This window comes from Poecile atricapillus, chromosome 11 (genome assembly GCF_030490865.1).
Source record: "Poecile atricapillus isolate bPoeAtr1 chromosome 11, bPoeAtr1.hap1, whole genome shotgun sequence".
Lineage (NCBI taxonomy): Eukaryota > Metazoa > Chordata > Aves > Passeriformes > Paridae > Poecile > Poecile atricapillus.
Genome location: NC_081259.1, coordinates 16,486,265 through 16,513,242, shown reverse-complemented (window position 1 = coordinate 16,513,242; position 26,978 = coordinate 16,486,265). Strand labels below are relative to the sequence as shown.

The window sequence follows — 26,978 nt, the reverse complement described above, 5'->3', positions numbered from 1 at the left end:
CAGTCGGGATAGTGCGGGTACGTGGAGTAGCTGTTCTCGGTGAATGTATCAAAACATTTCCGTTCACTACCCTGTAGTCGTGCAGAAAACCAGCTGAAGTACAGCCTAGGGAAGATGGCTGGTTTAGGTGCCTTCCGTAGCTAGGTCATCACCTTATTTTTGCTCTTGTCAATTTTAACATTTATATTTTTTTATTTTTCAATTTTAACATTTATACAATATTAATGCCTATACTTCAAATGGAATATAGCTCTAAGGAATCTGGCATTAAAGCACTACGGTATATTATATGGGCTTTCCTCGGGTATAATTCTGTGCCAGTGTTTCATTTAGAAATCCTACTATGATGTCTGCATCAGGAAAAGTTAATGTGTTTGTGAAAATAGGCATGTGTTTTTGTGGTTCTGTGATTCATGATTTTTCTTTTATGTAAAATCGTGAAAAGATACCATTTTCCAAGTCTACCCTACGTTGCTAGAACTGTAGTTGTCATTCACACTAAGTCAATAATAAGAAAAACTTCCTTTTATTGTGAGTGTATTGAATAGAGTAGAAACATGTAGACATCTAAGCTGGTGATGTTTTTATCATCTCGTCCAACTGAAATTTTGTCTATAACCCATGTTTAGTGGCTCTTTCACATTACACGTTTATTGTGCTATTCTGTAACTGGAATAAAGTTTTCAGATTTTATTCATAAGTACTTGGGAAGATTGTGGTTGTGTTCCTTTTTCTAACATAAGTAATATTTGAAGTAATTTTTTCCATATTTATCTCTTTCTTCTAAACAGGTAATGTGGCACTTGAAAATTTACAGATAAAGGAGAATGCATTAGTAAGTATCTTAATAACTTCAAATTGGTTTTATGGTTCTAAACACTGAAACTTAGGATAAAATATTGCTCACTGTAGTCTCACAAAAGGATACACTGTGTTCTTTTTTACTGGTTGTTGGAAGTAAGTTCTTGGTTAACAGCTTCTAATTTTGTTAATTTTACTGGGACAGAGAAAGAAGAGTTGTGGTTGAAAAACAAGAACTAACTTGCATTAAGTTCCCATATTCTTGTCTGCAAAAGCAGATGACTTGGCTAATTTTCATGTTCTTTAATTTGGCTAATGAACATCTGTACTGCTGAGAGAATCTTGCACCAAAATTTAGTTCTCACTAAAGAGAACTGTTACTCTTCTGTCCACTGAAAACACATTGTGTCTTTATACAACTGGATCACTGGCTTCTCTTTGTTATTCTAAAGTTTCATATTTTACTTGTCCATTTCATCCATTCCTGGCAGCTTTGTTGTACTTCAAATCTATTGCTACAAATATCTTCATATCTCATAGATAAAAAGGGAAGGAAGTGTTACTTTGTACACGCCTTTCCTTCTTATGGGGATTGATTCAGATTCCAGCAGTTCTGACAGAAAAATGCAAAGTCATGTATGTGGCTGACCAGAGCTGAGAGTGAGCCAAGACCAAGTCAAGAACATAAAATAAGGGATGGTTCTGACATCCTTACAATTGCAATGTGTTAGATTTCCACTCAAAAGTTATTAAAGGAAGGTCAGTAGTGAATAACACTTTTAGAGAAGTAGCCTTCACTTTCTTGAAAAAGACGGGGTCAAAGGAATATGATATGGTCCAATTATTTTCCTTTTTTCCTCTAGTTTGCCTGTCTGCTGCTGTCTTGTTTTCCTTCTAAGGTTTTCCACTAGAAAAGAAGTAGCTTTTATTTCTGTATGTTGATACAGTACTTTGAAAATGTAATTTAAATTTATTTATTTGATTTTTACTACTTCTGTTTAATACTTTATTTTTGTCATTTACAGAGTGAACTGGATGTACCTTTTAGAATAAAAGTTGGTCAGATAGGTAAGTTTTAGTTCCAATATGATTATCTCAATGGAAATTTTAATATAAGGTCAATCTTGCCCCTGAATTTCTTTTATCAAACTTTCTTCAGTGTAATTATAATCACTGTTGGAACCAGCATAGATGTTATGGATGCCATCAATGTTATCTGGCAAACCCTGTTTGTGTAAGTTTACAGTAAACTTACACATCTGAGAGGTTCTTCCTGGAGACATGAATGATCAGGGGAGCTGTTTGGTGTAGATGGAGTATGTGTTTCTTTTTAAAGGACTGATTGGGACTGTCTGACAAATATGCCAAAGATTTAGGAACTCTTAGATATTTTTCTTTGTAATTCCTTTCCCTGGTAGTCAGTATTGCTTTTTCACAAGAAACTTTTGTAGGGGATACATATGAGTTGTATTTTTTCTTCTACTTCCTGGGAAAATCATATTTGTCCTGGTGAATTGAACTTCAGTCATGATCTCGAGTTTTGATTTGAAGTATTCTGACTCAGACTGCAACTTTTTGATTAAAACTACAGCTTATATTTCTTCTGCATGTATTTTATCACTTCAAGGGCTTTATAAAATGTTCATGCTCATATGATTTCTCCTAACCTTCTAAGGTGTTTTGGACATCAATATATAGCACTAGTGCTCTTTAATGCCAGGGGTGTTCTTTGGACTAAGCACAGTGGAGATGTTTATTTTGATGTATCTGCTTTGTTTAGATAAACTTACTCTGAAGATTCCTTGGAAGAATCTCTATGGGGAGGCGGTTGTTGCAACTCTAGAAGGCTTGTATCTTCTGATAGTTCCTGGAGCAAGTATGTAAACTTCTCAGCAACAGTTAAATAATGGAAGAGAAAAATATCTAAGGGTACCATGTAAATGAGTCTATAATAGCAAGTAGTTCATGTAAGCCAGAATTTTTACATTCTGCTCCCTCAGGGAAATTTCTAGACAAATGCAGGCAAGTTAGTAGATGAAGGGTGTGAGAAAACAGCACCTGTTGCTTTTATGGAGGTCCTTGCTTATTCATTCCAAGTTCAATTCAGCAGCCAGGTTTCCTCTAAAACGTGCTTATCCTGGATCCAGCTTTGTGGCATGGTTTTGTTCTTTTGCTGTTTATCTGCTTCTAAATGATAACAGTCAAAGGTAATAATTCCAGTAGTAGTGTTTGTAGGGGGAGGGAAGAGGGTCAAAGAACTTTATTAGTTTCCTCTGAAATCAAAACCTCTGATATGATAAGAAAACTTTCAAGTTCCTAGAACATGAAATATATACATAGAAGAACTTAAAAATCTGTCTTGTATTGCACAGACCACTCTTAGGAGTCTGAATTTCCATGGAAAAATTTTCCTGTGAAATAATGCATAATTGTGTAAAAACAACAGTTTTGGAGGCTGGCTGCAATGTTCAGCAATGAAAAAAGAATAGCCTTTCTCTCAAACAAGGTTTTGCAACATAATGTTGTATATGGTGTACATTGCTTGATAATGCATTTATATAACTTGAGATTTAGGATTAATGCTCTCCCAACTTGGCTTACAGGTGTTAAATATGATGCAGAGAAGGAAGAAAAATATTTGCAGGATAATAAACAAAAGGAACTGGCAAGAATTGAGGAAGCCTTGCGAAAAGCAGCAGAAAAAGGTACTGAGTTAATAACGCAAATCTCCATTGGAATTTGAGGACTTAGGCTGTGCAGTGAAAGAAAAGTCCTGGTTTCTAATTGACTTAATAAATTTTGTTTTTTCAAGTGTCTAGCTAATCTTACTGCAATGCTTTGGAAAGCTTTTTTACTCTAAAGCTTGAAAGAAATGTTATTTATTTGTTTACCATTCATTTATCCAGTCAGCTTCCATGGGAAATGGGAATTTATTCATCTGGTATGTATTTTTTATTCCTTTGTACTCTAAGGGAGCAGGACCGTACAGAACAATAGAAAGTACATTTCGTGAGGATAATGTTATCTTGCTTTAGCACCTCGGTAATAAATGTTTGACTGTGTGTTTTAGAGGTGCATGTTGCAGGTGGTTCTTTGCTGAAAGGAGCTTTAAGGGGAATAGTAAGGCTTGTAAAATTTTATTACATTGATAATGCTTTTGTTTCAGTTTCTGCTGTGCTTTTATGATGTACTGAGTTTGGACTGGTTTGGGAAATGAGACTCTTGTGAGCAGGAAATAATTCATGACACAACAAAACAATTGAGCATGAACATAGGAACCTTAAACTTTTGCTCAAAGTCATAAAAAGTATTAAGATCTCAATTAAGTCCCGTTAACTTGTTTTCTGGTGGTGATTTTTTTTTTCTGTTTGCTTGTATTGTAGTAAACAATATCTTTAATAAAATAATGGTATCAGTCAGGCTTGTTTGGACCAAAACCAAGCTCAGAATTAATAATAGGTAACTATATGTGTTGGAGGGAAAAGTTATCACTGAAGTTTTTGTCTGAATTGAAACCTATTTTTTGGCTTGTGTAATGGTTCTTAAGATGCATTTCTGCTATACTTGTAATGCTTCAAATCCTGGAAAAGTTCCTGAGAAAGAGATGATGGTTTCAACTCATGGAAAAAAGATAGTTTGGTTGTAATCTCTTTGCTCATTTAATTCTCCAGTTACAGGAGTGTCTGTGGCCTTTTTCCTGCTCTGCTAGTTTAAGGTACATGTGCAGTTTCCTTCAAACAGCAATCTGACAATGTGGCTGCAATAAAGAAAGGAGCTTTGCTTTATTTCTTGTCTTTAATATACCAGAAAATATATGAGGGCAAAGACAACTTCAGTGATTAATTTTGCAGCCATTACTTGATACTAGGGTGAAGGAATGTTTGTTTAAGCTCAGTTATGTAGCACTTGAATCCTGTACAGCAGCAGTGTTTCAACCCATGTTCTTTGCACCAGTAGCAATAGGATGAAAGGATAGTGTAATAAGATGAACTTAACCTAATGGGTACTGATTGAGGAATTCCAGTTCTGGAGCTTCATGTAGTTAAGAATGAGTCAGTGCATCTCTGGCAGTTTTATTTTACAATAAAAAAATTAGTACATCCAGTGTTTGTAATGCTTTAGAAAAAAAAAGTCGTAGAAAAATGATACCTTATTAGCTCAACTGATTATATAAAGAACAAGAATTAAATTTAGTCATGTTTTGCAGTTTTAAACTTTAAGCCTTGAGAAGGAAAAGTAAGAGGAACATTTAAATTGAATTATTTTTTGCTCTCACTTGAGAAGTTCTGTTATCCTGTGTTCATATTTCAGTGGTAGCCATTTGTGTTTGTGGTGCTGTACTCTAGAGGACTTGTGTACGTCCTGTATGAGCAGATCCTTTGCTTTTTCTAGATCTAGAAATCTTGGAGCCCGTGGTACCCTACTGAACCATAAAATTCTAAGAAATTAATCTCTCTCTCTAGGCTTTTAAGAGCACACAATAGCTGCTGAAAATCTGGGAAATACATTGAATTGAAAGTTGTCAGGGTTCATGAATTCTCAGCTGTTTTCTTTTCTGATTAATACTTGATTTATATTAACAAGTTTAGAATCTTGATTCAGTCCTTGTTTTTAAGAGTATAAATAGGTCTGGAGATATTTTCTTTTTATGTGCTATTCAAATACTGAGCAAAATGGTCATGGCACTGTGTTGGTAAGGTAGTGTGAGGAGGAAGTGAAAACTGCTGACACAAGCTGATGAAACGATTTTCTTTCTTCTAAGCTGTACAGTCTGTCTTTATAAAACCTCATGTATAGAGACCAGAGGCTGCAGGTCTTTTGTTGGTTACAAGATGAAATATAAATTGCATTAATTTTCTATGTAGGTAACCACTGAAACTAGATATTCTGAAGTGACTTCGTCTGTCAGATACTGTAATGGAAATACTGCTGTGTCGTACAAATTTGGTGAACTTAATATTAGGTCATGAGTTGATTTTCTTCTGTTAAACCAAATGCATTTTTTTGATTATTTGCTGCCATGTGGACCAAGGCACGCATTCACAAGATTCCTTGTATGGTTTGGAGAGTCTCATTTACAAGGATACCAAGCCTGGTGGGTATGCATGGTTAGTTATATTTTATACATGCATGATGAGCAGGCAGTTTAGATTTTTAAAAATCTCCCTCTCCAAAGTGACTAAATGTAGAAGTGAGAAAACAATGCTTGTTTGGTAAACATCCACATATTGGTGGTTCTAGAAATAAGATTTTAATGAATGTGGATTCAAGTGGAATCTTGCAATGTCTTAGTCCCTTTTTAATTGAATGGCTGTTTCAGAAGATTAGGAGACCACTTAGATTTCCATCAGTCATGTTGAGCTCAAGAACGTTATAAAATGCTGACAATGTTCTACTATAATTTTACAACATCTTTAGCTGTTTGGAGAGTTTAATGTGTCTGGGTTTAAAATAATGGAAGTTCATGCTGTCTTGAAACCATGGACAAACAAAATGAACTATAGCAGATTGAAGGCATTAGCATGCTTTCCCCCACTTCTCTTTATTTACATTGCTCTCAAGTTAGACAAGGAAATAGCTTCCCTTGAAATTCAGGGGAACTATTGTTATGTTGGATGTGCTTTATTTTTACTTCTGAAACCAGATTTTCAGGAATGTACACTTGGGCAAAGTTGCTTGCCTGATCTGTTATCTGAGCATGGGTTTAAAGTGGGCTTAAAAACATATGTTTAATTTCTCCATAGTAGTGGATGTGGGTGAAGAGGAGGAATGTCCTGTTTCTTCAGTTTTGTCATACATGGGAGTGAAAGCCTAAGACCTACAAATTCAATAACAAGTAAAGGAAGCTGTCCTTATAAAGTAACCTTGATAAAGGATTACTTGTACTGTTAAAAAGAGCTATCCAAAATAAAATGTTTCTATTTGTCTAGTTTTTCCTTTTTCTTATTTATATAGTGACCACCCTATCACCTTACCTGCAAGACAGGTTGAAATCTTGGCAGGCTTCTTCCCTCCTTTGTTTGAACAGGCCTGCAAATGTTACCAAGTCATTCCCCACAGTTAGGTTAGGCACACTCTTATGCTTGCTTCCTTTTTGCTTTAGTGGGATACACCCTTCTCATGCTCCAACCCCATAAAGATAAGCACAGGCAGCACTATTGCTGAGTTGTATTTGCTTGGGTGGCCAGAGGGGGGAAAGAAACTATAGAACTCACCAAACTGGTTTTCTCCAGAATTGTGGAGAAGTACAAGCATCATTTAATTAATGAAATGGTTGTGATTGTCTGGGTTGTAATAGATGTGTAAATAATGGAATTTAATTTCATGTGAAGCTTTTAGAATCATCAGTTTTGTATGTCTTTTTGTTTGTTGGATTTGTTCTTTCAGAGCACTTTCATACCATACTGTTGATTATCGTGAGACTCCTATTGAAATGTGCTCTTTGGGTTTCCACATACATCTATATTTTACCTTGAAACTTATGTCCTTGTATGCTAGAAGCCTCTTCTGGATTTATATCTTATGCTATGAGAAGTATCTGATTGTTTGCTTTAAATCTTGAAAAGCTTTTAGTGAGACCTTCTAAGCTATTATGCTTTAAGACAAGCTAAACCTTCTTCCATATTTTCTTATGCTTTCCTACATTTCTGCTTTACTAACTTGAATTTTATCCTTTTTCCAAAAAATTGCTTGCATTGCAAAAGGACGTAAGCGTAAAAAGTACAAAAAGCATTTTAAGAGACCCTTTAGAGGTCGTGATCACTCAAAAGGTGGGTAACAGTTACTGCTTTTAACTTTAAGGCTTCTTTTTGCTTTCTGTTTGGATTAGTTTTTCATAGCCCAGGCTGTCCATCCAATGAAACTTTTCCTCCTGTTTGAAAGAGAGAATATAAATTGGAGAGAGCTGTTTTTGCTGTTTATCAGTTCTCTGGATTCAGTGAAACTGAAGAGTCATTGTTTCTCTTTACTTGGATAGTTATGCCTGTTCTTCAGCTTGAGCTATCTGTAGCATTTACAGCAGAACTGTAAACTAGTGGCACTTCACTGTGACTGCTGGAAAAACTGCATGTGCGAGTTACATCTGTTTGATTTTTGTCAATTCCAGTAACGGGTAAAGAAAACCTTAAACTGGTGCTGTAGCATCAGTTTAAGTCTTTTTCTAAACAGTCTTTTTCATCACCTTTTAGCTCTCTGCTCTAAATAACTGATTTAGTGCTATGACTTACTTAAACAGGAATGAAATTGATGTTGTTCCCCAAGAGGATAATCATTGTCTGTAAACACCAAACCATGCAGGTTTTCAGCATTAGCAGGTGTCTAAGAATGGATTGCCATGTCCCATGCAGTTCTATTGTTTTGTATTTGGTCTTGGGAAGCTGCAGCTGTACACATTCTTGCAGTTGGAGGGAAAACCTTGTGGGGACCCAAGATAAACTTTGGAAGGTATCACACAAATTGCTACTAGTAGCTGCATCTGGCTGCAAAAAATGTTAATGGTTCCTTGAATTTAAAGGTCATGAATCTTTGATAGGGACTTAAGTTTTTTTGGTTTTGTTTTTTTTAATCAGTTGATAGGAAGAAATGTGGGTTGCATACAAAAGTGATACGGTGTTTCTGTTTCTGAGTGTCTGACTAACTTGTTTCAATTGAAATTAAATGCTCTCTTGACTAAAACTGTTATATCATGTTCAGTAGTGAAGACTTCCTTTTTAAGCAGCTTTCCTGAACCTCTGAAAGCTTTTAGAGAAAACTTCTCATTCTTTTAGCAATATGTACAATGTTAGATACCTATGTTGCTCACCATGCATTGTATGTGTAGAAAGTTAGAAACAGTTAAAGTAAGCTAAGTCAAAACCTGTAGTCCTTATTTTTCTCTATAGCCATGACTATTTCTTCAACTTGAGCCATATTTAGCATTTCCAACAAAAATGTAGAAGCTTGCTAGGCTGATCAATAGCATTTGCTGGAGTAACTGTGTTGTAGGGAGGGTACTGAACACAACACTGTAGCCTGTAAGGGCAGCAGCTCACTCATCCAGCCATACTTTAGGTAAAATTCTGAAACACAGCCTGAGATAGTAGAGTCATATAGTGAAATAATGAGGGATTGTAAATATTATGGCTTGCCTTTGTATGTATTGTTGTGTGCTAAATTACTCTGCCTTACTCATTTGTTTCTTGAAACCCCTCACTAAGGGACTTTTAAGAGAGAACTTTTTACCTTGGAAGGAGTAGGGAGGACTATATTAATCCAGAACTTGCTGTGAGCTAAACTGTGTTGTCTGAAATTTTGGTGTGTATTTTCTTGCAGTTAAATTGTGCACAGGCAGCTAATATCACATCTTTAGAATATGGATGTGCAGGAAAGGAAAAAAATACAAATATGTAATCTAAATAAGTGAAAACTGAAATGTTAATTTAGAGGACATATTAAATTTACATTGCTCTAGTTTTTGGTGTAATGAAATGCAAGATGCAATTATTATATTAAATACTGACTTTTTAAATGTTCTTGTTCTAGACAAACCAAAGGAGGAGAAGAAGGATACTTTCTTAGAAAAGCTTGCAACTCAAGTTATAAAAAATGTGCAAGTCAAAATCACAGGCATTCATGTTAAATATGAAGATGATGTAAGTAACTGGGACATATTGTCTTCATTTTAAACTGGACTTCAATGCAGTTCTGGTTCTCTTGTCCATAGAGAAACTGTATTTGCCACCTTGAAAAAGTTGCTGTGGTTTCTTCTGCACCTCTTCAAGTAACTTGTCCCAGATGTAACTGAATGCCAGAAATATGGATATGTGAAACAGATGTTCTCTTTCCCCTTGTCCAGTGCTGCCTTGCTCACTAAATGTAGGCAGTGTCTGTTCTCACATATTGCTGCATGCTTTATACGATAAAATACAAAGTCGGTACACAGAACTTTTCAGTGTCCTGGGGAAAGTCCAGAATGGCAGAAGCTGATGGGTTTAAAAATGGCTCTGAAGATGAACTGTTGAAAGCACTTAATAAACAAGAATGTTTATGTACCAAACTTGTATTTCTAGTTTTACCTTCCTTGAGGAAAACAATTAAGGAGTTTGTTGTGAGATAATTGAATTTGAAAGAAAAGTACTGGTTAAAAGAGTATTTCTCAAATACTGTTTCTCTTTCTTTGGGACTGTTTTCAGAGACACTGAAGAGGTCATAGAAGTGCATATCATAAAGTGATATAGCTGACTGAGATGTGGTACTCTAATTTTTATTTTTTTTCCTGCATGACGATGTTAGAATCCAAAAGAAAATTTTCATTTTGAATTGAATTCCTAACTCTTTACACTACAACCATATTAGTTTTGGCCTATCTTAGTGTGTTCCAGTAATGTTTAAGATTAACAAAGCAAAGGAAATTGCTCAGAACAGTTCAGGATTTCAGTCATCTTTAAGGGATACATCTCTCTGCAGTAAGAGAAATAAATACCTGTTATTTTTCTATTTTTGTAGATCACAGACTCCAAGTGTCCGATTTCCTTGGGAATGACATTGGGCGAGCTTAGTTTGCTGGTAATGTGTGTGTGACTGCATGTTCTTGTGTGTTCAGTTTGCTTGCCTTTGGAGTAGCTGAAAGGAAAATGAATACAGTAAGATACAGTGTGCATACAGCTGGAAGTGAAAACAGTCTTTTTATTCATGTAAATTGTACTGGCAGTATGAACAGGCAGAAGGGAAGAGGATTGAGGAACATCACACTTTCTGAGACTTGGTGATTTGTTTAATGATCTGAGTGACCTTTGATACCGGTCAGGTTATGTCCAGGCATAACAAATGAGGGTAAACATTGCATCATGGTGATCAAGAATTTGGTATTTTGCCAGACCTTCTGAGAAGTGGGGAGAGAAAATTTCAGCTAATCTCTCTTTGCCTTAGCTGTTAAGCATTTTATGGGTGAGATGAGGAATTGAATATCAAAGTATGAAAGTAAACTGACAAATTTTTGTATGTTACCTTGATGTGTGTGTGTATGCAGAGAAGCTGGATGCATTTGTTGTTTGGTAGCATGGGCTAAACCCACAAATGTGTTAGCTCAGATGCACAAAATTGCTTTTATCCCTTTGAACTTTTAGACAACAAACGAGAACTGGACACCTTCTATTTTGAATGAAGCTGATAAAATAATATACAAGGTAATGTGTTTTGGGTTTTTTTCTTACACAAGTGAAGAAAGCAACTGACCCTGGAGACTACTAAACATGGGGCTCTAAATAAAATTGGAGAGATAGTTTGCTTTTTGAATTCTCCTGTTTTTCTTTATTTTTAATTTATTTTTAAGCACAAGTAACTTTTTTTATGCAAGGCATAACCTTAGACTCCATACTTTAAATAATTTATCTTAAATGTGAATGCTGATCCCCTTATTCAAGGCATTATACAGGAAGCCTGTGTGAAAACTGATTTCAGAGAGGTTGTCAAATTGCCATTTCCTAACCTAATTTGTATTCCTAGCTCCCAGAATCCCAGTGTAATTTGGATTCTGGGAGCTAAGAAGTCTCTCTGTTCTCCCTGCCCACCTCCTGAGCTACCCTCCGAGCCTGTGCAGAAAGGAGTACATAGAAATCTAAGGAATTATAGGAACCAAATAAGAAGGGTTTAATAGTCCTGGCTTCTTTATTAGGCCAAGTACCAGTTTTGTGAACCTTCACCCCTGTAACCCAGGGTCATGTTTACCAGATGTGCTTGAATATGTGCTTTAAGAACTTGCAATTCAATTACAATTTCAAATAGTATTGTCAGATTAAATACATCTCAATGCTAATGGGGCATTTGCTGTCTAGTCTGCTTTCGTATGTTCTTTCACAAATGGAAAGCTAAGTTCATAGAGTGGGTTAGATACAGAGTATGCAGTTTGTTGCATGTTTTCTTTCCTGTGCAGCTTCTGTGCCTGGACAGCCTCAGTGCTTATTGGAACATACACAGCAAAATGTATTATCATGGCTCCCGTGAACAAATACTGGTAATGTAGAAGAAAATTCATTAATTACTATATTCTCTGGCTCTTGTAGTATTCAAAACTACACCACACTGGTTTCTGTCCCACTCCTCATATTTATGGTCACTGTATTCAGGGTCATATGTTAATCCATTGCACTATTGTCAATCATATTTTGTGAACCTCATTTGTTATCAACCCCTGTGGGGTTTAGACATAATATATTTTTGATCCATAATGTTTATAAAGGTGTTCTGTGTGTCCCTTTTTCTTTTGTGCTCATCTTTTATGGATACCTTTATTTTTGTTTTATTTTGCCCTTAACAAAATACGTACTTAACCCAATGAGCTTGATTCTAATTTCAAAGATTGGATCAAAACTGTGAAGTGCTTAAAACCATCCAGTTATTAAGAGCATCCATGTGCATTTGGCATTGCCTGTCTGTGGACGTTTTCTTCTTTTTTTTTCTCTGAATCTCAATCTGAAATGAAAACACAAATTGATACACAGCTTGAATTGACAGCTGCAAAAGTCTGCAAAATAAACAAAAACTTAAGTTGGTCTACTCAAAGTTTTGAAAACTCTAAACAAATAATGCTCTTTAGCAATTGTTAGACAGTATTGTATCCCTTTACAGGATCAGCTGAAAAGAGGAATTCCTTGTAATGGTAACCAGCCTGAAGACTACCAGTACAGTAAGTAAGCGAGGAGTGAGTGAGTCTTAATTGTTCTGAGCATGTTAGTGTACAACAGCCTGGCCTGATCCTGCAGGCATGGCCATACTCTTCATTTTAGAAAAACCATAATGTAAAAGAATATATTAGGGCTTGTATGCTTCTTGACTGTTGCGGGGCTATCTTAATTGTTGTTGGTAAGAATTGCATCCTGATTCTGTGGGGATTGAGCATGCACGTTATCTATTGATGTGGTTGATCTATTACTGTTATATTTAGGTAAAAAATCCATCTCAATTTTTTTTATCTTCAAGTTTTCAGGCCAGTGTCAGCCTCTGCAAGACTCTATATCAACCCATATGCAGAAGTAGAACTGAAAACTCCTAAGATTGATTGTAATGTAGAAGTACAGAGAATTGTCATTGAATTCACTAAGCCACAGGCAAGTTGGTTTGGTATTTACCACCCATTTCAGTTTGTAATGAACTATAGTGTTTTTTCACTGGAAAACATTCTTCTTAGGGATTTGTGTGCTTATATGCCTGTAGAATTTCTTAGCTGTTTAGCAGTACCTGTGGGAAAAGTATAGGATCTTTTCCCCTCTGTAGCAATCACTTCCTGGTGATTCTTGTACTCTAACACTCTTATCTGTGGACCCTCTGGGAACCATCTGGTCTGTATTCAGCTCTTCCAGTAGCATTTGTTTCACCTAGAGAATGCAATAATGAGTAACCCTTATCTTACTAAACTATAACCCAGTGTTTTAACTGCAGGGATGCCAAAGTACAAGCAGGGCTGGGAATGAATGGAGTGTGCTGGCTTTGGCAACAAAGCCTGCTGAAGTATCAAGGAACTAATTTAGATGGCCAGCAATTTTGTGTTCTCATTTATTCAGAGATAACTTGTAGTTAGTTGGCTAAAGAGCTTTTTAGCTCTCGCTGATGTCTAAGTGTACATATATATTGGGTTGAGAACTGTACCAATAAGGTTCACTAATGTAAAGGCAGCTCCAAAATGAGGGAAACTGCATTGACAAACAAATATGGTTGGTTTGAGAAAGCCTGAGAGTTTGTGCTGAGCAGGCTGGTAAAACTGCAAGTTGTTGCTCTTGGAGGGAAGCAGGGGTTCAAAGCAGTGTCCTTTGAGAGAATGGGTTGAGAAGAATGCAGTTGGTCCACTTTCAGGTACTAATGAAAATGCGTGGACTTGAATTTCTGTGTAATTTGAGGAACACTGGAGGCCATGGTTTACATGCAGTTTGAGCACTATTTGCAAACAAAACCTGAACCTCTACTAAGAAACTCATTTTCCTGTGTTTAGTACCTCAGCATGATAGACCTGCTGGAGTCCATAGATTACATGGTTCGCAATGCACCATACAGAAGATTTAGGCCAAACGTACCTCTCCATAAAAATGCCAGGGAATGGTAAGTCGTGTACATTCATGCATTCTTTGGGAGGTGCTGAAGTCTTCTCCGGTCTCTTTATTTTCCTTCATGGTTAAAATTAGTTTTAGCAGTAGATCACATGCTGATACACCTTTCACAAAGCTTTGCTTAGCCTTTAGATTCAAGAGACAAAAGATCTAGTTGATGAAAATCTCACTTGCTAAGCTGAAGTCCCCAAAATTTGAACAAAATACCAATACTCTCACCAGAATTTAAAATGTAATTTTAGAATGGCTAAAGAAAAAACTAGGCAAATGTCATACCAGGGAAACATGTATGTCAACTGTAGTTTTCAAAGATTTCAACTGATATGCTTTTTTTGGGCTTTTTTCAAAGTACTAACTGGTACTGATAGTCAAAGTGCTTAAGTGCACTTAATGCTGTAACAGCCCAAATTTGCAATCATGCAGAAGTCAATAATGAAAGTTTGTAGTTCTTTAGGCATTAAATGTAGGCCCTTTCTCAATTTTTCAAAAGTGATGTTGAAAACATTAAAATTTTTACAAGCCAAGTTACTCAAATCACAAGTGGTGAACAAAGTGTTTGCATACTAATAAACTACCTTTGCAACCTGTAAGTTATAATGCACAAATTAAATGGGAAGTTGTTAATGAGTGTGGAATTATTGTAGGTGGAAATATGCAGGTAACAGTGTTCTTGAAGTTCACATCAGAAGACATAGTCGAATGTGGTCCTGGAGTAACATAAAACAGCACAGGCAGCATCTGAAAACTTACAAAAACGTGTACAAGAACAAGCTAACACAGAGTAAACTGTCAGAAGAAACACAGAGACAAATTCAGGTATGAGTCTTTTCTCTTTGGAGGAATTATATTTTGGTCCCTCTATGAAATAATTCGTTAGATATAATTAGTAGTAATCAAGGTTGATGGTTTTACAAGAGCATAAGAGGTCTGTGAAAATACCTTTTTAATATGAAGTTTTGTGTAACCTGTTGTGGAAAACAAGATAAAATACTAGTGAAGTGCCATGTAAACCAGTCTATCTTTGGTTGAGGATTAATGAGTATGGATACATTTAATGAAGTGCAAGAGTAATCTAGTTAAGAAAAAAAACTAGACTGCCTAACATCAATTTTATCTTCTAGTGAACTTTGTAGCCGGGGGTGGGGTATACCTCTGATAGAAATGAGCAGAGCTAGAAATCAATTGGAGTGTACATATAAAGCAGCTCATAGAAAATTTAAAGTGGAGAGCCTTTCCTAAATGTGTTTTTGTGGCAAGTAATTTGATGGTACATTTTTGTAGGACCTAGAAAGAAAACTTGACGTCTTCAATACAATTTTAGCAAGACAACAAGCACAAGTTGAGGTAAGGAGTTATTTTTGTTCAAGTAATATTGTAGCACTTCAAATAGGATGGTCTTGTCATGATAGTATTTTTTAAAAAATTGTGCTGATGTACATGATAGGATAGGTGGGTTGAAGAAAAGTTTCCTATCCTTCCAGAACAAGAGTATTTTGATTTGGAATTGAATTGGAAAACAGTTCAAAAAAAAGTTCAAAAGTTTTAAATGGTACAGCATCTAGCATCTTAAATGCTAGGTTTTGCTTTTTGTACTCTCTTAAATACTGTCTTTTTGTATGGTTCTTACCTTTTTGTAGTCTAAATGCTGGTGAAATGCATAGAAAAAAACTGTCCAAAGTAAAAGTAAGGCATGCTTGTGTCTGCATGCACAAATACAGAGGCATGTCCCTCACCTTGGTCCTCTTTTTGCCTTTGTCTAGTGAGTCAAAGAGCTCTTAATTCCTTGTGGTGTGGTGTTGCTGTCCCGTAGTTAAATGCACGTTCAACATGCATACATACACGGATTATTTACAGAAAAATAGTAATACTATAAATTATGTGTTTTGTCCAATTTGTTTTAATTTCTGGTTTGTAGACAATAAGATCAGGACAAAAATTACTGAAGAAGAAAAGCACTGAAGCAGAAAAGAAAAGTGGAGGATGGTTTGGTGGTTTCTGGAGTAAAAGAGAATCTAGGGTTAAAGAAGATGAAGAATCACTTGTACCTGAGAGTAAGTGCACTAATGTCTAGAGGGATTTTATGTCTTCTTATACGTGAAAGTGACAGTATTTTTGTTTCCTACTATGCAGGAGAGGGTATGGCATAAGCAGTGCAATGCAGTATTGATCATTTTATGGCACCTCTTCCTGCATATTGAGCTGGCAAATAAGGCCTTCTTCTAAATCGGCCATGAGCTTTTCAGAATCTTTGTGAGGAGAAGAATATGGCTTCTATAGCTCTAGTGATAATTGGCAACAATTGGAATACTGTTTCTGGTGATTTGCTGCCTGGGTTAGAGGTTTGATCTCCTAAAGTTCCTGAAATCTGTTTTTGTTGTGAGGAGCTATTGATACTTTTGTAATAAAAAAATGTATCGATTTCTTTACTACATATGTACCACCATATTTGAAGACTGTGATTTTCCAATCTGGAATTTAGTGCAATAGGAAGAATCAATGGAATGTATCAGCACAACTTAAGTAGTAGGAGGCAAATGTGAGGAAAAGTGGTAATTGTTATTTACTAAGATGAAAATTGTGTGGGCTTTTGGTTTTTAGCTATTGATGAACTAATGACACCAGAGGAAAAAGCCAAACTTTTTACTGCCATTGGATATAGTGACAGCTCCCATCACCTTTCATTGCCAAAGCAGGTAAGCAACCTATGGGATGGTTTAAAAAAACAAACTACACAACAAATTAGGCATAAAAATGCCTTCAGCTCTCTCATTACCCTGAGGAAAGATGAAGGCTTCAAATTCAGAAAGGAAATATTATTTGATTCTTCTGAAGTTACCAGTAAAATGGTACGTGTAATGGGAAGTCAGAACCATCTCCTGGCAAGGCCAAGACTTGACATTTTGCAGTAAGAACAACAAAAGCATACAAGCTATGCCTTCTAAAATGTAATTATTTCATGGAAGTATAATGATTTTGGTTGATCTAGTGAGTCTTCTACTGAATGTAGTTTAGCTATCCTTGCTTCAGGGTTTAAAAAAATTTCCTTAATGCTGAAAAGAGTGCGAATGTATTTGCTCTGCATTTGTTGAATTACACTATTTTATGGTAAATGACTGGTAAACATTGAATAAAGTAAAGACTCTGTACTTTGCATTCTGCATAGATAGGAGTGTCTAATCTTAGTTGACTGGAAAAACTTAGACATATTTCAGTTTGTTAAAATGAGAAGTTGTGAAAAATTATTCTTATTGAGATTACTAATTTCAGTTTCCTCTGTTCTTCTCACTAGTATGTTGCCCATGTTGTGACATTGAAGCTGTTAAGCACTTCTCTTACAATTAAAGAAGACAAGAATGTGGCAGAAACTTTAAAAGTACAGATAATTGATCTGAGTACCAAAATATCACAGCGCCCAGGAGCACAAGCCATTAAGTAATTGGATTGGCATTTTCTTTTTGTAGAAACATCTCTGCCCCTCCTCACCCCACTCTCCAGCTTCTTAACTTTTCTTGGGTAGTGCTTGTTGTATATTGTCTTGTAAATTTGTGTGCGTTCTGTATCTGTACTCTGTTGTAAATAATATAATTTGGTGGATAACATAGAATGGAAGGAAGAAGGGAATGCAGTCTGCTAACTTTCATGAACAATGGCAACCTCTTTTTTGAGTGTAAATGTCAAAGTGCTGAATATGACTTTTGGAAAGTGATAGCTAAACCATATGAAATGGTGAGACCAAAACACTCCAGGCCAGCTAGTGAATATGTTGTTTACTGCTTACAGAATGAAAAATTATGTGTTTGTGCTGCAGGTGGGAGATCAGCCAGATCATAAGACACTGAGAGCTTCTGTGTCTTAAGAGAGGGAACACCAGTAATATTGAACAAAAATTACTGGATTATGCAGTCAGTGAATAAGATTTCCAGTGTCTGGAAAATGAATTTGTGCACTTTTTTGCTTTCATTTGCAGTTCTTTCAGTTTAGGCTTCATACATAAGATCACCAGCTCAGCCACTGACTCTTGAAATGTTTTTGCTAAAAACAATTCTGGGGAATTTTCAAGGTGCAGCTTGAATGCTGCACAGAAACAAAAAGAGCTTTGACATTATTTTACATAAATGCATGCCATATAATTTAGTTTGCAAGACTGAAGCAGTAGAACAGATATTCTTCTAAGTGTTGTGTGTCTGAAAAAAATCTAGGTCAGTTATCTCAATAGAGGTAGGCCTATGACAGTGAATATGGCCAAATATGTTGCCTCCCAAAGTCAGGGATTTAAATGGTGGAGGCATAGGACCAGAAAATCAGTCTTTTATGTTATAGGTACTTCTAAGAATGAGTGAAGTTGGTGTGGTTTGGTAGTGTTCAGTGGCTTTCTTCAAAGGTGTTTTCCTGTAGACTCCGCTTAACACTATTGTCAAGGCAGCTCTCCGTTCAGAATTCCCATTTGCACCAGAAGAAGTCTGTATCTGCTTTTTAAATCCATACAAAATAGTAAACATTCCTATACTTTTTATTTATATAGCATAAATATTCTGCCTTTCTTTTCTCTTGCAACTGATTCTAACCCTTGCCCAATTAAGTATTTTTAACTATTCATCTTCTTTAGGGTTGAAGCAAAGCTTGAAAACTGGTATGTTACAGGCCTGAGACAAGAAAACATTGTACCATCTCTTGTGGCTTCCATAGGGGATAGCAGATCTTCTCTGCTTAAGATTGAGTTTGATATTAACCCAGAGGACAGTACAGCTGACCAGAGACTTATTATTGAGTCGCAGCCTGTGGAAATTAAATATGATGCTGTGAGTAGTAACCAAAATTCTCAAGTATCTGAGTCCTCTTTCTCTGCTCTTACTCTCTTGGCTCTGTCCAGATTTTGAGTTTTTGTTGAGTGACTTATACGTATAATGGTAATATAATGCTAATTCTTGTTTGGTTTTTTTGTTTTGTTTTGTGTGGTTTTTTAAGGCAACAATAAATGCAATGGTAGAATTCTTTCAGACAAGTAAGGGAATGGATCTTGAAAGATTAACAACAGCCACATTAATGAAACTGGAAGAAATCAAGGAAAGAACTGCTACAGGTGAGATAGGAACAAATCTCAGTGAAGTTGAACCCTTAAAATGTTTCTATATGATTACCCAGCACTTGGCTTATGTTTTGATTGATGATCAAATAGTAGGATTGGGATTTTTCCTTGAGTTGGTGCCCTCATTTCAGCTGGGATAGTTAACTTCTCACTTGGTTGCTTGGAGATTTAGTGGATGTTTTGTGGGAAGGAGCACTGAGTTTAGTAAGAAATCAGTAAAATGCTATAAAAGTCTTGATTTAAGAGGTTTTATCTTTCAGATTACATCTTCTTGTATGCTGACTGTCACAATTGTTTTACTTGAGAATATATTTACATTTCCATTCTCTTTCCTTCTTGTTTAAGGATTAGTTCATATTATTGAAATGCGGAAAGTCCTTGACTTGAAGATTAATCTGAAACCTTCCTACCTTGTGGTTCCACAGACTGGTTTCTACCATGAAAATTCAGATTTGCTGATTTTGGACTTCGGTACATTTCAGGTATATAAATGATGTCTCATAAGCTCAGGGGAAGCAAATATTCTCTTTTAACATAGCTGTTGTCTGGAACCATCTTGCTTTCAGAAGGCAGGGTGATCATCTGTGTCAATTTATTTTTGACTTACAGTATTTCTAACCAAATAGATTTGGGTCAGCAGTGTTTGATCAGAGTTGTTAGGCTATCTTTGACATACTTGTACTAGTCAATTCTCCCCAGAAAACATGTTAATGTTATAATCATAATTGTAATACCTTATAATTTAATATCTTTCATTTCTACACAGAATACATTAATTTTTGTTTCCTTTTTTGTAAAATGATAGCCTTTTATTAATAAAAGAGAATATAATTTTTCTCTTGAAGTTTGAAAATTAATTGCCTTGTTTTTATGAAATGAAAAAATTGAAATAATTTAACTTGGTGTAATGACTAATTAAATACTTATTTTAGTTGTATTCCCTAAGTAAAATTATAGACTAGTGAAAAAAAAAAATTTTGCATAGCTTGAATTAAGTGGATTGATAGAAGTAACAGCAAAAAAAAGGCTTAGCAAGAATAAGTTAACTGTGAAATGATTTAATGTATTTTCTCTGTAAGAGTCCAAATGTCAATTATTAATTGAATTAATCATCTTTTCATCTTTACTAGAATGAATAGCACATGTCTGTTTTAAAGATTTAACTTTATTTTTTTTATGTGTTTAGCTGAACAGCATAAATCAAGACAGTAGTGAAGCTTCTAACTTTTCATCTTTAGAGGAGATTATGGACAAAGCTTATGACAAATTTGATGTGAAAATTAAAAATGTGCAGCTTCTTTTTGGAAGAACAGGTAACAAAACAACATAGCTGCTGTTTATGCAAAAGATTGTCAACAGCTACCTACCTGTAATAAAAAAATATGTTTTTTTAAAGGAAAAAAGACAAACTAAAATCTTTAGATAATGAAAAAATGCGTTATAATACACATTGGCTGCCAAACTTTGAAAAAATTGGTTAGTTTCTCTTCAAACAGCTACTCACTTTTTGTTTGGACTTGTGCATCACTTTGATGGTAGCAATGAATGTAAATGAATAGAATTGTTACATTTTCCATCCTGCTTAGGAAAGGCACACCTTTAGTTTGCCTTAGTTCTACACTTAAGTTTAAGTTCATGTAATCAACAGAATGCTAGATTGCTGTTCTATCTTTTATCTGTCTGCCCATTTGTTTTTTAGGGGTCAATGTAGATACATCTTTTAGTGTAGAATTGGGCTTAGTGATGCTAAGGCAATAGTTTTCACAAATGGGATTAAAAGCTCTTAAAATACTTGACCAAATTTGTTTTATGTTTCTTTCATTGGTGAGTGGGGCTTTTTACCCTCCTAGTGGTGCCATTTGATTACTTTAGTGATGCCTTAATTAAAACAATGGGTTTTTTCATCTAAATTTACTGGACTTTTTCAGGTGAAGACTGGAAGAAGGCTCGTTTTCAACATCCATCAACTTTGCACATTTTGCAGCCTATGGATATTCATGTACAGTTGGCAAAATCGATGGTGGAAAGAGATTCCAGGATGGCAAAGTAATATATTAATGTTGAAAAGACTAGTTTAAATTACTTTGTACTCAGAGAAAAGAAGGCTGTGTTTTCCCTGAAGGTTCAGTTGCACTTTGTAATTTGAAGGTATTAACTAAGAAACCGAAATAGGTTACTACTATGGGCAAAATCTTTTTTTGTGTAGTGGTTCCTGAACCCTTTGCTGGTTACTAAATACTGCTTAAATCCAAGCTCTGTTTTAATGCAGACTTCCTGGGTTTACTGTGGTGTGATCTGTATCCATATTGGTAAAATTTAAATGAAGAATTGGTACCTTTCTGTATAGGGGTTTAATCAATTGTTTTTTTTTAAAAAGGTTTAAAGTGTCAGGAGGACTTCCTTTGGTGCATGTCAGGCTCTCTGACCAGAAAATCAAGGCTATCTTTGATCTGATTGATAGCATTCCACTGCCTCAGAAATCATCTATATCAGTTCCAAGCACAAAGGTAAGCTGACTACAACTAAGAAAACTTTAAAAAACCCAAACAAGCAAAAAAACATCACTAGTATCTTCACTGACTTACAATCAGAACATTCTGGACTTCCTCAAACAAGTGGTGGAACCTTTGTCCTCCTGGTTTCAATACAAGTATTGGCTGAGCTGACCTTGCCAAAGAATGTGGGGGAAGCATTGTGAAACAAGCATCATCAGTAAAAAATATTAACATGACAAGTTATGTAAGCTTTAAAATACTGTGTTGTTTGTTCTCTTTATATTCCTTCCAGGTACCAGCTATTCCCACAATTCCTGTTGTTGGTAAAGGATTACTTAATACACCCCAGTTGTTAGCAGAAATAGTGTCAGGTAAGAAGCTACAGATGTGTCTTTGTAAAGGTAGCAGGCCACAACTTAGGGAATAGCTAATATTTTCATGCTGTTATTGATGTTAAAACATGTAAGGACAGAGATGAGTGTGATGGGTCATACCTACTCTCAAGTGCATAAGGAGATTGAAGATGCTGATGTTACCTCAGACTAATAAACTTGCTTTTTCTAAAAAGCAAACTTGCTTTTTAAAAAAACTAATATTATGCAAAAGCAACCTCTTCAAATGAGTGAATTGTAAATACCAACTGTATTGTATTTGACTGTTTTGCATTAGCAAAGCTCTTCTTTTTTCTAAAAAGGGAGAACTAGGATAACACATTACTTAGAAATTATTGTATTGACACTGGATTTCAACATTTATTTTCATAGCTGTTCTAGAAAAAAATTTTCTATACTGGAACCTGGACACTTGTTTCCTGGAGCTTCTCTTTTTATTACTTTCTTATGTGTTCTTGAATTTCTAATGATGCCTTTAGATTTTAGTGCTCTCCTTAATAGGGCTTTAATTTTGTTTACTTCTCATCCAGTGGGTAACAGAGCAGTATAGATCTAAAGTATATTTTGTCAGGTTAGATTTAAAGTGATCATACTGTTAAAAATGCAATTGGAATGGGAAAGAGAAGGTAGACTATTTAGCCCTGTTTCTGGAAAAATTTTTTCTGAGGATGCCATTTTGCTTCTGTAGACAGTGAAGAAGAATATTTTGATTTTGAGGAAAGCTCTGAACCGACTGACAGTTCAGTAATTAAAGGAGAAGAATTAAGAAAAGAGGAGCCTGCTGAGGAGGAACTGACAAATCTTCAGCTGAAGTTTGAAATTAAAGAGGTATGTCTGTAATTCTATTTTCCCCTACCTAAAGAATACTTTAAAAAAAAATATTCATTTACCACTGCTCTCCAGATTAGTGGATGCAGAAGCATAATCACCAAACAAAAAACCTCTCATGTATACACATGCATATTTCTATGCATAACATATTTCTTCTCTGTATGTGATGGATATAAATAAAATGTGATGCGTGCACACAGATGTATTTAAAAAAAAATCCCTTATTTGAGTATTTTTAGTAGAAAAAATTAGTACCAACTCATAATTGGGGCGTAGGGAGTGGGAATTTTGCACTGGAGAAACAAAGTCAGTACTCAGGCAGGTCCCTTGTAAAGAGAAAATCCCGAAATATTTTTTTGTATTTATATCTTTCACCATTAAACAGTCATTTCTTCTTTCTATTTGATATTCTTAAATCTATAATTAAATCAATGTTTCCAACAAAGCAGGGAGGGCATTGATCTTGCACATTTTTTGTTGTTGGTTTAAATGGTGAGGATACTGTATGTGAAATGATGGCATAACTGTATTTCTTGTTCATCCAGGTTTTAGTAGAACTTACCAGACAAAAGACAACTGAGGAAACAGTACTTGTATTTGATGTAATGCATCTTGGGACAGAAGCTACTGTCAAAACCTTTAATTTAGCAGCTGTATCTTACTTGAAGAAAATAAGCTTGGATTACTATGGAATTGGAGGTAATAAGCAATGTCAGAGAAGTGGACTTGTGTGTGTGTAGCAATTGGTTCGACCTCTCCTCCGTTTGCTCACTGAAATGCATATTTTGTTCCAGTTTCCCAGTTAATGTGTAGCTGTCCATTGCCAGTGCTTGTGCCACTGACACAGTTGATAAGGTCTGGACTCTCACCATAATGCTTGTGGAATAGATAAATAAATGGCTTAGAGCTCAGTCTTTGGATGGAGAAGGGATTTGCCATTTTGCACTTAGCAAAGAGAAACCAGTGACTTGTATTTGGTGGTGCAATGTATTTTAGCAGATGGTAGTGAAAATTAATCCCTACATTCAAGGCACAAATTGGTTCTCTGAAGGAACAGAAATGATCCTAATTCTTGTTTATCTCATGTGGTATTTTACAGGTAAAAAAGCACCCATTCATCTAATTAGTTCCTCAGACAAGCCTGGCTTAGACCTTCTGAAGGTGGAATATATCAAGGTATACCCCAAGCTTTTTAAAATTATTTTTAAATAATTTCTACATATTCCTAATATATAGTCCTAAACCTACTATTCAGACCTAGTTGGACCATTTTGTATCTTCTGAAGAGGACAGTGACTGGTTGGAATTAATATTAACCTTCATGCATATCATTCTTTTCAGGCTGACAGAAATGGGCCACAGTTTCAAACAATTTTTAACAACACTGAACAGATGATTCAAGTGAGTGTTTGCAGATTTTATTGCTTATTTTCTTTTGGTTTGCTTGCTCAGAACAGAGGAATTAATAAAAGTTGTTTTCCTTTCCTGTTTTCCTGCCTTCCAGCAGGAGATTTCAGGAGTTAAAACGTCCTTGAAAAATTTTATATCACTTGAAAAATGTTTATACCACTTGAAAGCAGAATGTTTGTCTGTCAAACTGCTGAAAAATTGTCTGTCTATCTAGCTCATGTGGATGAAGTTCAAACTACTGGAAGAATGCACCCTCTCATGTGTCAGGGATCATGACATTCAGGGGCCCAGTATGGGGAACTATAGTGGAGTCACAAAGTCTTTCCCTTTCATGTCAAATAATTTGTATTTGTGAGTGCCACATACTCAGCACTCTGTTGGCTGTCTTTTATAAGAAGTCTAAATCCATGTCTGAGTGTGGGTTTTTTTTTTTCACTAATGATATATTTCTGGGTGAGATTTTAGTCTCAGGAAAAAAGAGTGACTTGAGGCATTATTGAAATAAAGTACAAAGAGTGGTGTTTTCTGTGATAGGTCCTTTCTCCTCTTTATACATTTATGGCTTTATTTTGCCTGCCTTATTTTAGTATGAAGACTGAAATGTTTCACTTGTTACTTAATAGTTTTAGAGCATCTATAGATTTCATCTGGGAGGTTTAATTACTGAAATCTTTTTGCCAAAATGCAGTTCCTGAAGCTGCAGCAGGAAGTGAGAGTTCTAATACTCCAGTGCTGCTGAGTTACCTTCATACATGGGATAGTGCTAATGTTAAGAGAACTCAATTTTCTTTACATCATAGGGAGTTGCTGTTGCCTTGCAGCTCTTCAATGGGATTTCTGTGCCTGGAAGAATTACATTTGGACTCTATTTCCAGTTTCAAGTCCATTCAAGTGGACAACTTTTATTAAACCACACCATAGGCACTTGCTTACCTTCTGGACTCCTTAGTGGATTTATTGAGAAGTACCCGTATTCTGAATATCTACATATCAGCCACCTGTCATTTACCCATGCTGGTAGTACTGTTATTGCAGGAACATTCAAGCCCGAGGCTGTGTTTGACAAAATTAATTTTGTATCACCGTTTTTGTACTGAGGAGGTTATAGGTTAGCAGTTAAGGCTCTAAGAGCTGGATTCTTGCTAAATTTCCTTATTTTCTAAGCTTATCCCCTTTACAGAAAGCTTTTTCCTTTAAGATCTGTTGCTGGCCACACATGCAGCTTTTCTGTTTCTAAGGAATGGTTCTGTTGCACTGGGTGCTTTTGCACCTCAGTCTGACTCTTACACTTCTAAGTTACTGTCTGATCTCATGGAGTCTCATGTTTTCAACAGGTAACTTTTTCATCATTGAATCTCCTGTTGCATACAGAGGCCCTTATGTCTGCTGTCAGCTTTTTAACAGCTGTTAGTCCATCAGGCAGTGAAAGAAGCAGAGAGATACCATCCAAAGAAGAAAAGCAAGAAGATGACTCTATATTGAAGAAAGGTAGTTGTGATTATCCAAATAATAGTTCTGGAGGGATGTGTTGCATGCTGGCAAAGCAAATCTAGAGAAAGACAATTAGCTGTATAGAAATAAAGATGAAAATGAAAATATGACTCATTAGGTACCTTGAAAATCCCACCTTCTCTTATTTCTAGTGTCTAAACCTTCCAAGGAAAAGGATGTGTTTGACTTCAAGCTTTTTGCCAAGCTGGATGCCTTCTGTTTAAATATTTGTGATGAAAAAAAGAACATTGCAGAGATCAAGATCCAAGGTATTATATTCTTTATTAGAAGTAACTGCTCTGGTACTTTAGTTTCAAAGCAATTGTTAATAATTGGACTAAAAAAATAAGGTGTAAATATGCAGCATCTGTTTTTATATATTTGTTTATTTATTGTTGTCTGTGCAAAAATGGCTTGTAGTCCTGTTTTCAAAGTCAGCCTTCAAGTCTGTCAGAATGTTTTGGCCTCCAGCTAGAAATATGTGCTATGTTATTGCTCAGATAATTAGGTTTATCCTTTGAAGGAGTTTGATTATGGGTGGCTTTTCAAGTTGTACTAAGTGTTGGATATTTTTATCCATCCATAAAATTATTAAGATTAATAATTATGTAGGATAAAAAAAAAACAACCCTTCCGAATGTTTTCTTTAGTTTTTAACCCTAAGGGTTTGTTTGGGTTCTTTGTTTTGATTTTTTTTTCTTGATCAGTTTTACCCATTGTAAGGGCTGTCAATAATTCTTTGGGGAATTTCACTTCTGACTTTAACTGCCATCCTCATAGTTGCAAACTCTTATAAATATTTAATAATATGTGATATGCAAGAGTAGTACTGCAGTTCATAAAGTAGTTTTATTCTGCCCATCTCTAAATCATATAATGTATTCACACAAGATTATGTATGCAAAAGTATTGTATTCAAATAATTTAATATAGTAACATCTTTTCTGATATAAAATCTCAATGCACTCATTCAATAGCTTGCTTATTAAGAAGTGGATTATTGTTTGAGTATTTTTCTGTGAATAGTAGCTCAGTTATTTCCAGAGATGATTGATATTGAGATAGTATCCATAATAGAAGTACTTCTATTTTGTTTTGGTTAAAGCTGTAGTACAGTTGTTCTTAAAGCTTAAGTAACTTTTAAAGTTAACTTTAAAGTTTAGTAACTTTTCCTCACTTCCTCTGCTGGTGTCCCCACCCTGAAAATAACTGTTATAGTAATAAAACAAAAGTTACTTCTGCTGTGCAAGACTCTGTTTCTATTTTTGTGCTTTGCAGGTCTTGACTCATCTCTTTGCCTTCAGCCAAGTCACACGGTATTCTTTGCCCGACTTAAAGACATTGTTGTCACAGATGTTGATTCAAGGACCCTTCATAAAAAAGTACTCAACTACAA

At 35.5% G+C, this 26,978-nt stretch overlaps 1 protein-coding gene across 1 annotated transcript in view; it reads left to right on the top strand.

Moving 5' to 3' along the window:
* Nucleotides 1–26,978, top strand: part of VPS13C (vacuolar protein sorting 13 homolog C) — a 73,402-nt gene that overhangs the window by 707 nt on the left and 45,717 nt on the right. Inside the window, exons 2-31 of the mRNA XM_058846840.1 lie at nucleotides 792–835; nucleotides 1,827–1,869; nucleotides 2,582–2,677; nucleotides 3,405–3,506; nucleotides 9,322–9,431; nucleotides 10,285–10,344; nucleotides 10,905–10,964; nucleotides 11,711–11,791; nucleotides 12,406–12,463; nucleotides 12,757–12,884; nucleotides 13,763–13,869; nucleotides 14,522–14,693; nucleotides 15,159–15,221; nucleotides 15,793–15,928; nucleotides 16,476–16,570; nucleotides 17,167–17,309; nucleotides 18,484–18,676; nucleotides 18,843–18,957; nucleotides 19,309–19,445; nucleotides 20,150–20,276; nucleotides 20,892–21,009; nucleotides 21,341–21,470; nucleotides 21,751–21,829; nucleotides 22,539–22,678; nucleotides 23,227–23,380; nucleotides 23,781–23,857; nucleotides 24,023–24,082; nucleotides 25,426–25,579; nucleotides 25,735–25,851; nucleotides 26,861–26,964. Of these exons, the coding sequence (XP_058702823.1) occupies nucleotides 792–835; nucleotides 1,827–1,869; nucleotides 2,582–2,677; nucleotides 3,405–3,506; nucleotides 9,322–9,431; nucleotides 10,285–10,344; nucleotides 10,905–10,964; nucleotides 11,711–11,791; nucleotides 12,406–12,463; nucleotides 12,757–12,884; nucleotides 13,763–13,869; nucleotides 14,522–14,693; nucleotides 15,159–15,221; nucleotides 15,793–15,928; nucleotides 16,476–16,570; nucleotides 17,167–17,309; nucleotides 18,484–18,676; nucleotides 18,843–18,957; nucleotides 19,309–19,445; nucleotides 20,150–20,276; nucleotides 20,892–21,009; nucleotides 21,341–21,470; nucleotides 21,751–21,829; nucleotides 22,539–22,678; nucleotides 23,227–23,380; nucleotides 23,781–23,857; nucleotides 24,023–24,082; nucleotides 25,426–25,579; nucleotides 25,735–25,851; nucleotides 26,861–26,964 (3,203 nt within the window). The remainder of the gene's footprint in view (nucleotides 1–791; nucleotides 836–1,826; nucleotides 1,870–2,581; nucleotides 2,678–3,404; nucleotides 3,507–9,321; nucleotides 9,432–10,284; nucleotides 10,345–10,904; nucleotides 10,965–11,710; nucleotides 11,792–12,405; nucleotides 12,464–12,756; nucleotides 12,885–13,762; nucleotides 13,870–14,521; nucleotides 14,694–15,158; nucleotides 15,222–15,792; nucleotides 15,929–16,475; nucleotides 16,571–17,166; nucleotides 17,310–18,483; nucleotides 18,677–18,842; nucleotides 18,958–19,308; nucleotides 19,446–20,149; nucleotides 20,277–20,891; nucleotides 21,010–21,340; nucleotides 21,471–21,750; nucleotides 21,830–22,538; nucleotides 22,679–23,226; nucleotides 23,381–23,780; nucleotides 23,858–24,022; nucleotides 24,083–25,425; nucleotides 25,580–25,734; nucleotides 25,852–26,860; nucleotides 26,965–26,978) is intronic.